This window comes from Bactrocera latifrons, unplaced genomic scaffold (genome assembly GCF_001853355.1).
Source record: "Bactrocera latifrons isolate USDA-ARS-PBARC rearing strain unplaced genomic scaffold, ASM185335v1 scaffold_118, whole genome shotgun sequence".
Classification (NCBI taxonomy): Eukaryota; Metazoa; Arthropoda; class Insecta; order Diptera; family Tephritidae; genus Bactrocera; species Bactrocera latifrons.
In genome coordinates, this window is record NW_017534608.1 from 336352 (window position 1) to 351934 (window position 15583).

Sequence of the window (15583 nt, forward strand, 5' to 3'; positions counted from 1 at the left end):
CACTCGCTTCGGCCCCTGCAATGTTTTCGGGGGCGGCCAAGCACTCACCGCTCCTTCTAAGGACCCGAAAAACAACGGTGAAATAATAACTGTGGCAGTCTTTTTCCGCGGCAAGTTGAATGGCCGTTTTCAAGGTAGAACAAAAACAACAAAGCGCTGCAAAGAGAGTAAAAATAGCAACAACAGCAAATTATTCATAAACCTGTGCACCGCTTGTGCGGCAATGACGTTGGCAATGGCAAGTGTCCCTTAACAGTACTCAGGATATATGTATATATGTGTGTGCGTGTGCAGTCGGACGTCGTTCACAACACTACTTAAGGTAAGCATGCCAATTTGATTGTGGACAACACGGCTATTTATGATATGAAACTTTGATTCACGCAGAGCAAAAGTGAGCAAAGCGGAAACTCAACTCTTAACTCATTCCACACACACACACGAATTTAAACGCATAGATGTATGTGTGTATATGGAGAGCTAATTGCTGCTGTGTTCGTTTGCCGGTTAAATTGCCGGTGTCTATTTCTGTCACTTCGGTAAAACCGATTCAAGGCTCCCCGCTGTCAATTTAGCGAACGCTTTTGTTGCAAACAATTTACTTAGCATTTGTTGTTGTTGCGGAAATGAAGTTTTATTTAGGAGCTTGTGCTTTGATTGCGCGTCATTTTGTGCGAAACAAACTTAGTGGAAGTAAAAGCCAAATAAAAGGCAACAAATTGCTTTGTTGTACATTTTAATTCGATAAAAAAAAATGTTGGATGAGTCGCGTAGCCGCGTTTCCGCTCATTGCTTGCAACATCGTGGATTCAGTTCATAAACTTTCTGAAAAACCTGCTCATTCCTTGGACTTCATCGACCAACGTAGAAATGATTTAGAAAGGGTTCCTTCAGATAAGTAATTAATATTTTATAGAGAAGAAGTAATATCTCACTACAAAGGACAAGATAACAGGAATTAAAACCCACCAAGGCATTTGGACCCACCATAATCTGAATTCCACAAGCTTTTGCAAATTTGAAAATCTAAGTTTTTGCGAGACAACTTATTCGGATAGAGACAGCTCGGTAGGTATACAAAAATGAGGATTGGAACACACAGGATCTGCTCGGCGCAGAACCTATACTTCCAATATATTCAATAATGCAAAAATATTTGCTTCCGACTTACTTCCTACTTTGTTATCCAAACTCCTAGCCAGAGATCAGAGCTCTCCCAGTTTTCCACTCTGGCGCATTCAACCACTTAAATACTCTGTATATACGCTAAGAGAGCACACAAAGCATAAATATTCGTATATTCTTAAATTCACTCGGTTTTGAGCTGGCAAAATAAAGGTGCATTAAATTTAAGTGCATTCAACAAAGAATCTTAAAATAGCCTACAAACGTTGATGCCTTATGTTACGGTAGTTTGCTTCAAATACATTCAACGCCAGCTAAGCTATAATGACCGACCTTGAAGGTCAGGGGGGGAACATGAAAAGCCGAGAAACACTTGAGACTGTTGTAACAACGAAACAACGAAACAACGGTACATACGTGTCAGCTAATAGTTCAGGCCAGTAAAAACCGTTTTGGTGAGATATACACACATGCACATGTTTCTTTTGTGTCGCAAAACGCATGCATCAAGTGGCAAGCAAGGGCTAACGCAGCGCCGGAGAGCAATCGACACGCACAGCTGAGTGGGATGAGTGTGTACTCGGATTTTCTGACCAACAGTTAGCTGAAAATAAGCTATTGTTGCGTTGCCGTTGCGCAAGTAAATAAGCTTTTCGATGAAAGTATTGCTAGCATTTAACTTTTTTTCCTGCTTCAAGAGTTTCGAGTTTGTCCACATATTGTTTATTTCACACTTAAAGTAATACTTCTTGACTGACAGGTGTTATGACTTGAGTATGTCCAGCATGGACAGAATGTACAGTGCTCGCCACAATTGAGCGATACATTTTGCAAAAACAACAAGAAAAAATGTTAATCGAATCTGTCATGCCCTTAACAATTTCTTCGGAGATCGCATCATTTCCTTAGCCAATAACCCATGCCAAACTTTGTGAAGTCATCTCGCCAAAAGAAAACTCTTTCCATACAGCCCCTTTATTCGGATCGCTCAATTTTGTATGGCGGCCCGATATCGGCGATACCGACAAGTGAGCAGCTTCTTTGAGAGGAAAAGGCGGTGCCAAATTTCAGATCGATATCAAAAAACTGGAAGACTAATTCGAATATATAACGACGGATGGGCGGACGGACAGACAGAAGAATGAATAGACGGACATGTCTAAATTAACTTGGTTCGTGACGCTGATCATTGTATATATATATACTTTTAAGGGACTTGCATTGCTTCCTGAGGTCGATCCCTTCTTTCAAACGGACCTCCAATTTATGAAATGTATTTATTGTCCGTTCAATCGGCAAAAACTTTAAATTTCTTTAGATTATTTATTTAGATTAGGACTAAAGGTGGGATCACTTTTTGACATCTTCAAGAGGCCTTTCGAGAGCTTGATAAAGTCATTTCTTTCCACACCAACTTTCTCATAAGTTTTCCAAATCCAACGTTTCTATAATCGCTATGCCGATATTTATAAAATTTTAGTACAACATCAAAGATCTACCAGCATGAATGATTAAATCTCAACTCGTTATACATACTGGCTATTTTACTCCCCCCCTTAATTTCCAGGTGGCCATTTGTTGCATACCGAATTTTTATTGATTGGTTTGTTTATAACACAAATCGGCATTTAATTTGTTTGCGCTGAAGGATATTGAACTCGCTGTTTACCATGTAAACGTATGGACTCCCCCTCCACATCCCGGTAAGCCATTGTGGAAATACAACAAACGTGTATTTGAATAAATTTGACCTTTGCCTCACCATGAGTATCATATACATATTTACAAACATAAATACATATTTAAAGACATAACTTCCACCGAAGAAATTTAGATTCAATAAATGATTTGGAAAAATAGTTACCATTTAAATCGCCAACTCTTGAAAAAATAAAGCATGGAAGTATAAAAGCAGTGTCGAAAGTAATTGAACTACCAATAACGTGAAAACATCTCATAACGATTTCGACTGATTAGAAATTGCTGAAATAATCGATAAATAAATGGACGATTTCTATAGGTTGTGCTTTCACTATTCCTTTAATGCAACATTGGCGTTTTCAGTTTTAGTCTTTCCTTTCACATTCTTCGCAAAATGTAAACAACAGTACTATCAGCTGGTCAAAGGCAAAATCGGTACAAAGGAGTATACAATTATTGCAAACACGGTAGAAGTGTACCATGCTTGCAAATTTTCGACGGTAGGAATGGGAGACTGTGAATCACTTTAAAGTGGACCAAAAAATTAAAAGGATCTGCAATACCAAGTGCTTGATAAATTACCAATTAATTTAAACATTTTTAAAAGAACAGTGGAAAAATGCGAAATTAGACGGGAAGCGTGAAAGTAAATAAATTATTGTTTGCAGTACTGCGAATTTGCTGGGACAAAGAATATATTTTTTGATAAAATAATATATTTAAAAGAAGGTAAGAAAAGACAACGTTATGTTTTCTTTGAATGTTGCTGTCACTGCAAAAGTTGGCGTCCCAATGAACAATTTTTGTGTTTAGAAAAGTCGCAATGTCTATAACAACGTTACATCGATTTTGTACCAAACTGAGAACACGCGTTGCACATTCTATTCGTTAAATAATCGCTTTGTTTGATTATTCGTATAAATTTGATTCCCAGTTGAAACCAGATCTGTTGAACTTTTTGTACATATGTAAGCATGTATTAATATAAATTATCATTTAGCGTCAACATGCCCAGCTCGTTGCTATTCGCCACCAATAGCGAAGGTCGTGTCTACACGCTGTCAACAAATTCAGCGGCTTGGCGTGAATTTCCCTATCTGGGTTTGGAGTTCAAGAAGATCGCGGCAGTACCGCACTTTGTCTGGGCTATTGGCGGTGATCGACAGGTGTATGTATATGTGTATGGCTTGGATGTGCCAATACGCGTCAAAGAAGAGTCCTACGAAAACGAGCGTTGGCTTCCTATTGAAGGATTTTCAAAAAAGCTATTACCTACCGATCGCTACAAGTATTCTTCAGTTGATGGCAGTGTAGAACGTAATATCGACAAGATAAGATTGCCTTCAATGGCCTGGCAGTGGGATGGGGAATGGCATTTGGATCTAGATATGGATGGTCAGCAGTTGAACGAAGAAGGTTGGATGTATGCGTTAGATTTTCCTGCTACATATTCGGTGAAGAATTCATGGAACTCATATGTGCGACGGAGGAAATGGGTGAGTTGATGAATTGAAAGCCTAATAATTTTGTTACTAAGAATATTAATTTTTAGGTACGTTTCCGACGTTATAGTGCCCTGAATAGTTGGTGTGCGGTAGCGCCATTACATAAAGACCCCACACAAGAACCGTTCATCGATGTATGTGTAGGCGGAACAAACGTGCCAAACGCCGCTTCGGGCACAATGATCGTGTGGGCTATTACAGCGCATGGAAGGGTGTGTTTATTTTACCCGTTGTGATTTTAAAAATTCTACAAATAGTTATTGTTTTTACTTTTTGGTGCAATCAGGCAATGTTTCGCACGGGTGTCAACACTTCTGCTCCGGAGGGTCTCCGATGGAATGCTATAAACACACCACCGGGTTGTGAACTGGCGCAAATTAGTGTCGGTCCGACGGGTCTCGTATGGGCTGTGCTCTATAATGGACGTGCCATTGTACGTACCGGAGTTACGCGCGAGAATCTTTCGGGTGAAGCCTGGTTGGACGTTAAACCACCAGTCAGCAGCAACGATGCTGCAGGTAATCTAAAAATTACTCAGGTGTCTGTGGGTACCGACTCTGTCTGGTGTGTAACTAACGACAGCCACGTATGGTTCCGACGCGGCGTCAAAGGCGAGGCAGCTGGCATAAGCGAAGACGCCGCTATCGGCAGCGGCTGGGTGGAGTTGATTGTCAATATATCTTCAATCTCGGTGGCGCCTAATGATCAAGTTTTCGCCGTCGGTTCAGCAGATCGCACGCTATACTTTCGCTCAGGTGTGTCCGCTTCCGATCCGACAGGCAAACAGTGGCGCCAAATACAGTGTTCCATGCAGATAAGTCGCACTTCCAGCTCAATGTCGATTGTGTCGCGCCGTAGTGGCAGCGGTTCCACGCCTGGTTCAAAACATCAGAGTTTCTCAAACCTTTATAGCAAGGATAAGGAGAAAGGCGTAGTGGAGACATGTGCACCAATTGAAAATATGCCGGCCAGTCCGGCCTCCACGAATAGCAGCACAGCAGGAGCGGCAGCTGCACAGGCGCGACTCAAAGGTGACATTTGGAAATACTCAACCGATTCACCACCTAATATCGGTAGCTTAAATTTGAATGAGCGCCACAAGAAGCGTACCTCGGCTATGCGTGAACATGCCACCCACGCATGCAGCGCACCCGCAACAGAGGTGGTGACCGAAATATCAGGCAAACACTTTGAAACGCAGCTCAAGAATCCACGTGCGTGGTCGCCTGTGCGTAGCGTTGGCTCAATTGTCGGCACTGAGGCACACCCTGAAAGCGATTCAGCGGTATTCGAGTCGGATTCAACACATCACGGTTCAGATGCATTTCTAGGCGAGGATGAAGATCACGCTGGCTCACAGTTTTGGACCGAATGCGAGGTGATGTGGAGTTGTGTGGCAGCAGGCGCTGTGTGTGTCGATCCGACGAATACGCCAAACTGGTTTAATGAACAAGCGTCTGCCAATGGTAAAGTGGACGTGGATGCCGTATGGCGCAAGGATATTATTGAGAAACTGCAAAAACAAAAGGAGTTGCTGAAAAAATTGAAACATCCAGAAAAATACGAGAAATCCGTCGAATTAACTTCATGGATTAAATCGGCCGAAGCACGTTATCAACGTCCCGGTGGTGAATTCGAAGACTGTTTAATAGAATTGGAATGGGTAAGTGGTGCAACCGGCGCTAATACTAGTGCAGATGCTGGCAACACCAGCACCGATTCCGATTCGGGTACCTTCACAGTGCTCAATCCCGATGGCGTCACTACAAAAATCCAATTTTCGCTCGCCAACATCACGTGCGTGCAATGCTGCAGTGAGCCAAGTGCACCGCGTATTGCCTTGCACGCACCACGCCTACCAGCCAACTGTTCACCGATCAAGTTGCAATTCTCCAGTGACGCCGAAATGGAGGATTGGCTTTCTCACCTCAGTTCGGTTTGCTGTCAGATCAATGAGGTGCTGGGCAAACCGGCAAACAACGCTATTTGGATCACCAGCGAACTTGGAGAAGTCTTTGTTTTCGATCCACTCAATATGAAAGCGAACCAGCTGGATAAGGAGCGAAATTGTTATGTGCAGAAATTTGATGTAAACACAATGGAAACGCCTTACTACAATACACTCTCCAATGGGTCGGTGCACTTCTAGTTTTTTCCCCAATAATTATTTACTTTTTTTTTTTTTTTGTTTCGTTTTTTTAAGCATGCCCTTTGGCACGGAACTGGAGATATCTGGTTGTGTCTACGATGATGCTGATCAAATACGCTTTGATTTGCAGTGTCATCCAAACATAAAGACGCGTCCCAAAGTGGAAAAATTCCGTGTGATTGCAATGCACATAAATCCAAGGTAAGGCGTATTTATTATTTCATGATTGGGTGTGTGCAGTGGCAATTTTTAATTTAATTCCGTTGCTTTTAGATTCAATGAGCGCACCATAGTGCTTAACAGTATGAACGACTCCGAATGGCTGGATGAAATACGCAATGACAACATGGTGTTCGCGCCCGGCGCCACATTCACATTACGCATCAAGTAAGCACATACCGTTATAAACTTTTCATTGACTTTTTCTACATTTTGCTGCATTTTGTATGCAGAGTTTTGGAGAAGCATTACCAGTTGTTTGTGAACAACACACACTTCGCCGACTACAAATACCGTACAGATCCGGCCGCCGTCACCTGCCTCTACGTTAGTGGGCGTGTAAAGCTCTTTCATATCGTCTATCGTTGTCCTACGTTGATAATCTCCATGCAGGAGATGTATTGGCGCCAAATAGGTGGTCACATTAAGCGTGTATTTACATGTTCTGCCGGCGTCGTGTGGGGAATTTCGTGCGACAACACTGCCTGGGTATATAACGGCGGTTGGGGTGGCCAGTTTCTGAAAGGGCTTGAGGGTGGCACTGGGAAAATTAACAATATGGTCGATACGCACACTTACTATGTGTACGAGAATCAACGCTGGAACCCCATTAGCGGCTTCACTACGAAGAGTCTACCCACCGATAGGCACTTGTGGAGCGATGCTAGTGGACGCCAAAGACGTAGCAAAGAGCACACGAAACTCTTATCCACACACTGTGAATGGATAACGGATTGGATGGTAGACTATAATATACCCGGAGGTGCTGATAAAGAAGGTTGGCAATATGCAATTGACTTTCCAGCCACATACCACGCTCAGAAAAAAATCACTGATTGCGTACGTCGTCGCCGTTGGTTGAAAAAGTGCCGTCTAACCAGTAGCGGCCCATGGCAAGAGTTGAGTCATTCAAAGATTTTAGATGCCGCTTTGCAAGTGTTCGACAACGATGTGGATAGTGCCAATAGTTTAGGTGATTGGGAAGATTTGCCGGTATGCGCTTGGGCAGTGGCATCCAATGGCGATGTGCTAATACGACATGGTGTAACGCAGCTAAATCCACGCGGTGAAAGTTGGGAGCATATACCGAGCGAGCAACCGTTGATTGGAATTAGTGTGGGCCCGTCTGGGCAAGTGTGGACTGTCGGAAGGAATGGCATGATTTATTTCCGTTATGGCATTACAAGGCACAATCCATTAGGTATGTAAGCATGTTGAAAATTATGCAAAGTACATGTTATATTTGCAATATTCGACACAGGTGACGCTTGGCAAATGGTGGAAGCGCCTTCGGGTGTAACATTCCGTACGGTTGCTGTGGGGCGTGCGGGCATTTGGGCACTTGACAACCACAACCGGTTGGCTGTGCGCAAAGAGATCACTAAAACGTTCCCCGAGGGCTCACATTGGCAGTTCTTGCCGAATATGCCGAATATTCCGCCACATACGGAAACTCATATCGGCTTTAAGTCGGTTTCAGTGGGCGCCGAGGTCTGGGCGATTGCACTGAATGGTGTCGTTTGCCAACGCTGTGGCATTACAAAAGAGAATCCCGCCGGTGCAGGATGGAATCTGGGCATACCGGTTTGTACAGCTTTTCTATTATCTATGGGAATAGAGGATGCACAAAAATATTACCTCTTGACTTTATTGTTTCTTTCAGGGCCAATGGCAGCATATATCTGCAGAGAGCTTCTCTTAATAATTTTGGAAAGTCATTCCTTTAATGTGTAACTATTCCCAAAGATTCAGTGTTCCAATAATTTCTTTACTTTCAAATTTTTGTTCAATTAAATCATTTTTTTTTTTAATTAATCATTATCTTTTGTTATATTGCCTGTAAGTCATTCGAGCGCATTTTTTCCCAGCTTATATATATTATATGTAACTTAACCATTCCATTGCAGCTTCATTCTAATCTAAGCTTTAATAAAGTATTGTTTTGTATTTAAATTTATGTATTTCCTTACATATAAAGTATTTGCTAATTATATAAACTAAAAACTCGGATTTTTATTTTGCTAAAAAAAGGGAAGGTAAGTCGGTACTTTCAACACCAATATTAAAAAAAAAAAAATTTAAAAAATAGATAAGATACAATTTAAAAAAAATAATTGTTAAAATTTGTATTTGTTTCGTTTCCAAACCGGTTCGTTTCAATTAGTAACATACAATTTATGGAAGGTTGGCAGCTCTCATGAATGTCAAAAGTGACTAACCCAATCAGAAGAATTATTACAGTTTTACTCGTGTGGATTTTTCCTCTAATATTTTGTTATAAGGAAATAATAAACAATAATTAATATAAAAAATAATGGCAGATAATGATTTAGACGCCTTGCGTGCTGAGCGTATGGCTCAATTACAGCAACAATACGTGAGTATTTCTGTGACCAAAAAGCTTAGGGTCATTGAAACAGGTGCCGGCAATTGGCGCAGGGATTACGGGGAAGATCAAATTATATACTAAAAATATATTATGAAAATATGAAAAGACAACTATCCTTTTGACTTTGATCTACCTAAACGGAAGTAACACAATTTTATAACGGGGAAAAGCTTGTCAGCTATCATTTCGTAACATTTGTTATGCTAAATGAACAACTTCCTTGCCTTATCTATTATTAATTCATGATTTCTTTTGTTAATTTTTAGGGTAGCAGTGATGGTAACAATGCCGAAAAACAACAGGCCCAACAGGAGCAAATGCGCCAACAAGAGGAAATGAAGCACTCCATACTTTCGCAAGTGTTAGACCAACAGGCACGCGCACGACGTATGCATATTATTTTCAACATTCTTTACACATTCTATTATTATTTTTTGTTTACAGTAAATACTTTAAAAATCAGCAAACCGGAAAAGGCCCAAATGTTTGAAAATATGGTGATACGCATGGCCCAAATGGGGCAAGTGCGCGGTAAGCTTGATGATGCGCAATTTGTCAGTATATTGGAGAGCATAAACGCTCAAATGCCACAAAGTAAATCAACAGTTAAATATGACAGAAGGCGTGCTGCCATAGATTCAGATGACGATGATGACTATGGCTGCTGATTGTACGCTTTCGACAAAAGAATGAAGGAATCTGCGATGCCAGATAGTAACAAATACTTATTTTGTAAAATGCAGAACTTTCATAGAGCAGTAGCACACTTGCGACCATACGACGTTTACAAAATTTGTTTAAGCTAATTAATTTAATATTTAGGCATTTTTTAAAGCACAATACGATTTGAAAGGTGCCGTAAAGTCTATTTATTTCTGCTTTCACTAACATTTAAAAATTGCTGAGAAATTTACTTGTCCTAATGCTAACCTCTATTACGTATAATGCTAGAAACATAGAAAGAATAAACTTAAATAAAACTTTTGTGAATTATTTTAATTAAGACGAAATATAAAATATATAAATATGGAATGACCGCTATGATGAATGAAATATAATTATCTCAAATGATCCTAATTTTGATCCAACTGATTACTTCAAAAATGCTCGTCCATACACACTACACAGATTTATTTTAAATGACGTTGTTTGGGCATCAACTAAGTATCCATAAGTTAATATATATGACAGCCACAAATTATACTATAAACCGATACAATTAGACTAGAAATATAAATAAAAGCAATAAACATTGTTCCAAAACACTCTAAAGCATATGACACAGCATACTGCACAAAGTTTACTCGGTTTTCTCGTGATCATCGTCTTCATCCGATGCCACAAAGCAATCGCCACAGAAGGCGGAATATAAAATAAGCGATAAAAAGCCACAGGGTAAGCCCAAGATAACAGTCGTAAGTACGGGATTGCCCTTCCACATATCACTTAAACCTTTCCTGACCTCGAATATTGCACGCCGGACACGCACCAAAAGAGTGTCACCACCAAGTGGAGTAGCACTTTCGTTGTGAATGGATTCGAGGAAGACATGAAGAGCTTGAGGTGTCATTTTAAGTGGTTCATCGTCTGGAATGTAATGTTCTTGAGTGGTAGAGTTAATCACAAACAAATGAGGTGTGGGCGGCATATCCAGTACGATGGAATGCGCTATGCCAGGATCACCAATCTAATAATAAATAAACATGTTTTCATTACATATTGCATAGATGTTAATCCATAAAAGAGTTACCCAGGCGAATTGAAATTTATCATGGTACCTATCTCGATGCTTACGTATAACACCTTCGACCATATCACGGAATTCTAACTCATGTGTAGCAACTTGATTCAATTTATCTTCTTCTACAACTGCCACAACTAAATATTTTTTCGTTTTCATTAATTGATTCATATTGAAACGGGTAATTTTTGGGAATGTTACAAATCTTTCGACATTCACCCAATGATGTATAGTGTCGTTAATCTCCGACACATCCATTTCGTGGGCTACATGTGCAAGTGGATATAAGTGGTGTTGCTCTTCTTTGTAAACAACTACAGCAGGCAAGTGTTCAAATTCGAAATGCTGTGCTGCTAAATCCGGTGTGGTTGCGTAGAAGAATCCGTGTTCTTGATAGTTTTCCGCTGCTGCATAATATGATTCCCACATCACACCCTCCTGCTGGCCAATAAAAATGAAGAATATTGTATGTGAGCCCTTAAGCATATCGATACTTTCGGCTCGAGTCACCAATTGTACCGGAGGACCGCTCATGCGCAGCGCATAGTCAACTAACTCCTCTTTGACGCGATCGCCTTTATATATATACTTTGCGCTTCCTTTTATGAACATTATGGTTGGATAGGCACGAACCTCCATCTCACGTGCCACATGTGGGAAGCGAGTGCAATCTACTTTTCCTACACGGATACTCAATCCATGTAATTCCTGTGCAACCTGCCCGAAAATGGGTTCTGCACGTTTACAATAACCACACCAGGGCGCATAAAACATGACCAGCCATTGGCCTTGATTGTATACTTCCAGAAAACGGTCGCTCAAATCAAGCACACGCGCAGCTTCAACATTGGCGGCATGAGTAAGGGGAGTTGCGAAAACGGCAAGCAGCACTTAAAAATTGTCAAACAAAAAATTGATATTTTTCTAGCCATAGAGAGCGAAACTTACTAAATAGCGGCTTCCATAGCAAAGTACTCCTCTCAGCACGGTTTGTGTAAAACCAAAGCATTGTCGTAAGTTATTTATGGATTTGTTTATAATTATTACAGTGATACCAAATATTAGGAACCAATTTTAATAGAGTATAAATACACTTATTGCGCCATATTGATAATTATATATCATGTGATTTATAAAATGCTAAGTTGATTAATTACTAATTCAATTAGTTTTATCCATTAATCTAAAATATATGCGTGAAAATCAGTTGAAGTACTATGGGATATACAAAATGAAAACTCTTGCAGCTGTCAAATGAGATTTGACATCTTCCTAGTTTTGCAATACTCTGTGGGTATTCGGTTTTAATTTTTTCAAGAACTTAGCATTACATGAGTTTAGATAAGCATAATTTTATGTGTCTGCTAATTGTGTATATAAATAATTCGTTTAAAACATTTGGCATAATATAACATTTTTATAATATTAATTTAAACTGAAACATGGAAAAATTTAAGTAACCAGATTCTACATAATAAATATCTTTTTCCAACAATACACCTCTGGGGATATGCCAACTGTCATACTGTTTCTTTCCAATCGTTCCCGATGTGAGTGCACGTGTGACATTTTGTTTATCATTTCAACCGCATTTAATTTTAGATTTAATTTTTAAAATAGAAAGAATTCGTTGAAAATAAAAGATGAATGGAGGAAATGCTCAAGTCGGGCGCACAAAAACACATAATGTGCGTTTTTATAATCTCACGCCGCGATCTATACAAAGTATGGCTTATAACAAGGTTTGGCACAAGTTAGCAATATCTAGGTGAATATAACCACATTTTGAAAAGGTGCATTGCGATTTGAATATTTTCTTATTATTATTAGAAATGATGGATCTATTGAAATTTGGGATATGCAACATGCCTCCTATTTAGAAAAAGCTATACCAAAATCGCCTGGAAACTCCGTAGAGGGTATGGTTTGGGCTGGTGAGCGTTTATTCTCAGTTGGACTTACTGGCGAATTGGTAGAATGGGATTTACTATTGCTGAGGCCCCGACGTAAGCAGTTCGTAACTGGAAATGCCATATGGTGCATTGATGTAAACTCCACCGGAACAGAGTTGGCCGTCGGGACAGAAGAGGGTTACATCAATATATTTGACATAGACAGCGATCAAATGCAATACAAACAACTATTTGATAAGCAAGAAGGTCGTGTGTTGTGTTGTAAATTTGATCGTACCGGCGAATTTCTGGTAACTGGTTCATTGGGTGCAATACGAATTTGGGATGTGAAGAGTGGCCATGCGTTGCATAAAATGACAATTTCGCGGGTGGAAAAGAAAAAAGAGGTGATTGTTTGGTCATTACAAGTGCTAAGTGATTTCACAATTATTTCGGGTGATTCACGTGGTCAAGTCTCAGTTTGGGATGGTAAGCTAGCAACACATTTGGAATCACATCAAGTGCTAAAGGCAGATGTACTGGCGGTAGCTGTAAATGAAGAAGAAAATTTGCTAATGTGCTCAGGAATTGAACCAATAATCAGAATATATGCCAAAACAAAAATTAAGCGTGAGGAAATGGAGTATTATTGCTGGGTAAAATATCTGCAGAGAAGTGTACACGATAATGATGTGAAAGCGCTCGTATGTGCAGGTGACCGTATTTTCTCTGGTGGTATGGATGGTTATTTAGGAATATCCTCGGCTTCAAAACGTAGTTCCACAATATCTAAGTATGGTCCATTCCTTAAGGTAAGAATCAAAATTGAAATACCTAATTACATTTGACACTTTTGAAGTTATTTCTTAGAATCCATGCGTTGCCGTATCAAATAAAAATCGCCTGTTACTACTTCGTTATACAAATTATTTTGAAGTGTGGCGTCTTGGTTCTACGGGCGGCAGACCACAGCTAGTAGCACCAAAGAAAAATGAAAAAGAACAAAAATCAAAAGAGCACAGGATGCTTGCTTTGAATACCCCACCGGAGAAACTATTGGAATTCAGAAGCAAAAATGATGAACCAATTATTTGTGCCACCATCTCCCCTGACGGTCAGTGGTTATGCTACTCGACCCAAAAGAGTATCAGACTTTTCCGGTTTCTACCATCAGTTTCAGGGAAAAATGACACACAACTTGCCCGCGTCAGAGGCCTGCCAGAGCAGTTTGTAACTGCCTCCCACATAATATTCAGCAGCGATTCGAAACGCCTTTTCCTTTTACAACCTACTACCCGTCAAATAAACATATTTTCAATAGTTAAAAATGGCAGCACTGACCTAGACTTCGTTGAAAGCATTGAAACAAGTAAACACATAAAAGACGTTGTAAATATATTCGCCGTATCGGAATGTGGTACATACATAGTAGCAGCAGGTGCAGATCGCACCATTGCGGTATGGAGAATATTTGAGGGTAAACATTTCAAACATCATCTCAACATGCCGCGTTACTCGGCCATTACAACGGCTTTAGCAATTCATGCGCACGAACCCAGGCTAGTGGCAGCCTTCTCTGATGGGAAAATAATTGAATATGATCTAGAAGAAATGTGTTTTACGTGTTCGGAACGAGAGTATTTTGTCGAGAATGCCGAAACGCATTGCGTTTCAAATATGTTATTGGATAGCCGCAATTCCAAAAATATTGTACTGCATAACGATACGTATTTATATGTGCTGGAGAAAGTTGCGGACACGAATGGCGAAACCGAATACGATAATGACGCTTCGGAACCAACGGGCAAGATGGTTGGAAAGAAATTGAAGCGTGCTGTGAGTGACAGTAAAGTAAGCGGCCTCCGCTTGAAGTTTAAAAAATCTTATGAGGTAAATGAACTGGAGACATTTTTCGTATAAATTAATTAATGAAAACTTTCTTTTCTTTTCAATTTATGCACATAGCACCTAATATCGCTCAGTTGGCTCAGTACGGATGAATTGGTCGCAGTCGGTGTCAATCCTGTCACATTAATTGAACAATTACCGGACGCTTTTAAGCAAAAGAAATTCGGCACTGCTTAGTGTAAAGTGTACATAAAGGTGAAATTTTTGATTTCTTATTGTAAGAAATTAATATTGTTTTAATAATAGTGTATTGTTAAGGCTACAAATTAAATTTAAAATAAAAAATATATGTATGTATATATTTAAAATTATGGTTAATTGTGATACTCCTCTCTTTGATACCCTAAACAAGCACAGCTTTGTGCAATATGAATGGTTTTGCTGTGTTTGTGTTCCAATGAGTGCTGTCATTTTGCAACTTTTCATGACGACACTTGTTGTATTTCTGTGCATGCGAAAATTTTCGACTATGAAAGCTTCCTTTCAACTATCACCACTATCAACTATTTTTTGTTGTGATTGCATCGTTGCTTTTTTGGTTAAACACGTCTAGTCAAAGTCTAGACCGCCACGCGCATGCCAAACAAAATGTGACAGCAACAATAACCATCCCCTAACAAAGTTGCAAAAGTACTAACAGACAAAAGAAAATAAGGATTGAAGGCAGAGGAACGTCATCGCGCATGTGAATTGCATGAATGCACGCTAAAAATAAGCCCTTTAGCGTTACTATGACGGCGTTGCACAATCGTTTACATATATGCAAATAACTATTTTGCCTTCACTGACTGCCACATACAAGAATATGTGGAAAAATGGATTTATGGAAATTATAGAATGTGAGATCAGGCTATAGAAAGCTAGTTAGTATGTTTTTCTACGCCTTATAAAGCTAATGCTAATAAAAGTTCCTTATACAACAGTATAAAGTGGTCGGTAGTAATTTACTCACCC

The 15583-nt window shown here is 39.8% G+C and overlaps 4 protein-coding genes across 4 annotated transcripts; 3 read left to right on the top strand and 1 right to left on the bottom strand.

Annotated features, from left to right (window-relative positions):
* The first annotated feature begins 3191 nt into the window (after window positions 1-3191).
* LOC108978157 (tectonin beta-propeller repeat-containing protein) lies at window positions 3192-8612 on the top strand. Its single transcript, XM_018948302.1, has 9 exons — window positions 3192-3555; window positions 3827-4322; window positions 4379-4543; window positions 4618-6464; window positions 6535-6681; window positions 6754-6867; window positions 6933-7900; window positions 7961-8283; window positions 8363-8612. The coding sequence occupies exons 2-9, from the start codon at window positions 3834-3836 to the stop codon at window positions 8399-8401; spliced, it is 4092 nt and encodes a 1363-aa protein (XP_018803847.1). The 5' UTR covers window positions 3192-3555; window positions 3827-3833; the 3' UTR covers window positions 8402-8612.
* Window positions 8613-8908: 296 nt separating this feature from the next.
* On the top strand, window positions 8909-10072 carry LOC108978116 (programmed cell death protein 5). Its single transcript, XM_018948242.1, has 3 exons — window positions 8909-9076; window positions 9355-9475; window positions 9533-10072. The coding sequence occupies exons 1-3, from the start codon at window positions 9014-9016 to the stop codon at window positions 9754-9756; spliced, it is 408 nt and encodes a 135-aa protein (XP_018803787.1). The 5' UTR covers window positions 8909-9013; the 3' UTR covers window positions 9757-10072.
* Window positions 10073-10194: 122 nt separating this feature from the next.
* On the bottom strand, window positions 10195-12058 carry LOC108978115 (protein disulfide-isomerase TMX3). The gene is made up of 3 exons (XM_018948241.1): window positions 11778-12058; window positions 10839-11719; window positions 10195-10775 (listed from the first exon to the last, which is right to left on the bottom strand). Exons 1-3 carry the CDS (start codon window positions 11836-11838, stop codon window positions 10389-10391), a joined length of 1329 nt encoding a protein of 442 aa, XP_018803786.1. The 5' UTR covers window positions 11839-12058; the 3' UTR covers window positions 10195-10388.
* A 322-nt stretch (window positions 12059-12380) lies between these two features.
* LOC108978119 (U3 small nucleolar RNA-associated protein 4 homolog) lies at window positions 12381-14886 on the top strand. The gene is made up of 4 exons (XM_018948244.1): window positions 12381-12597; window positions 12660-13533; window positions 13592-14611; window positions 14687-14886. The coding sequence occupies exons 1-4, from the start codon at window positions 12473-12475 to the stop codon at window positions 14804-14806; spliced, it is 2139 nt and encodes a 712-aa protein (XP_018803789.1). The 5' UTR covers window positions 12381-12472; the 3' UTR covers window positions 14807-14886.
* Window positions 14887-15583: the final 697 nt, after the last annotated feature.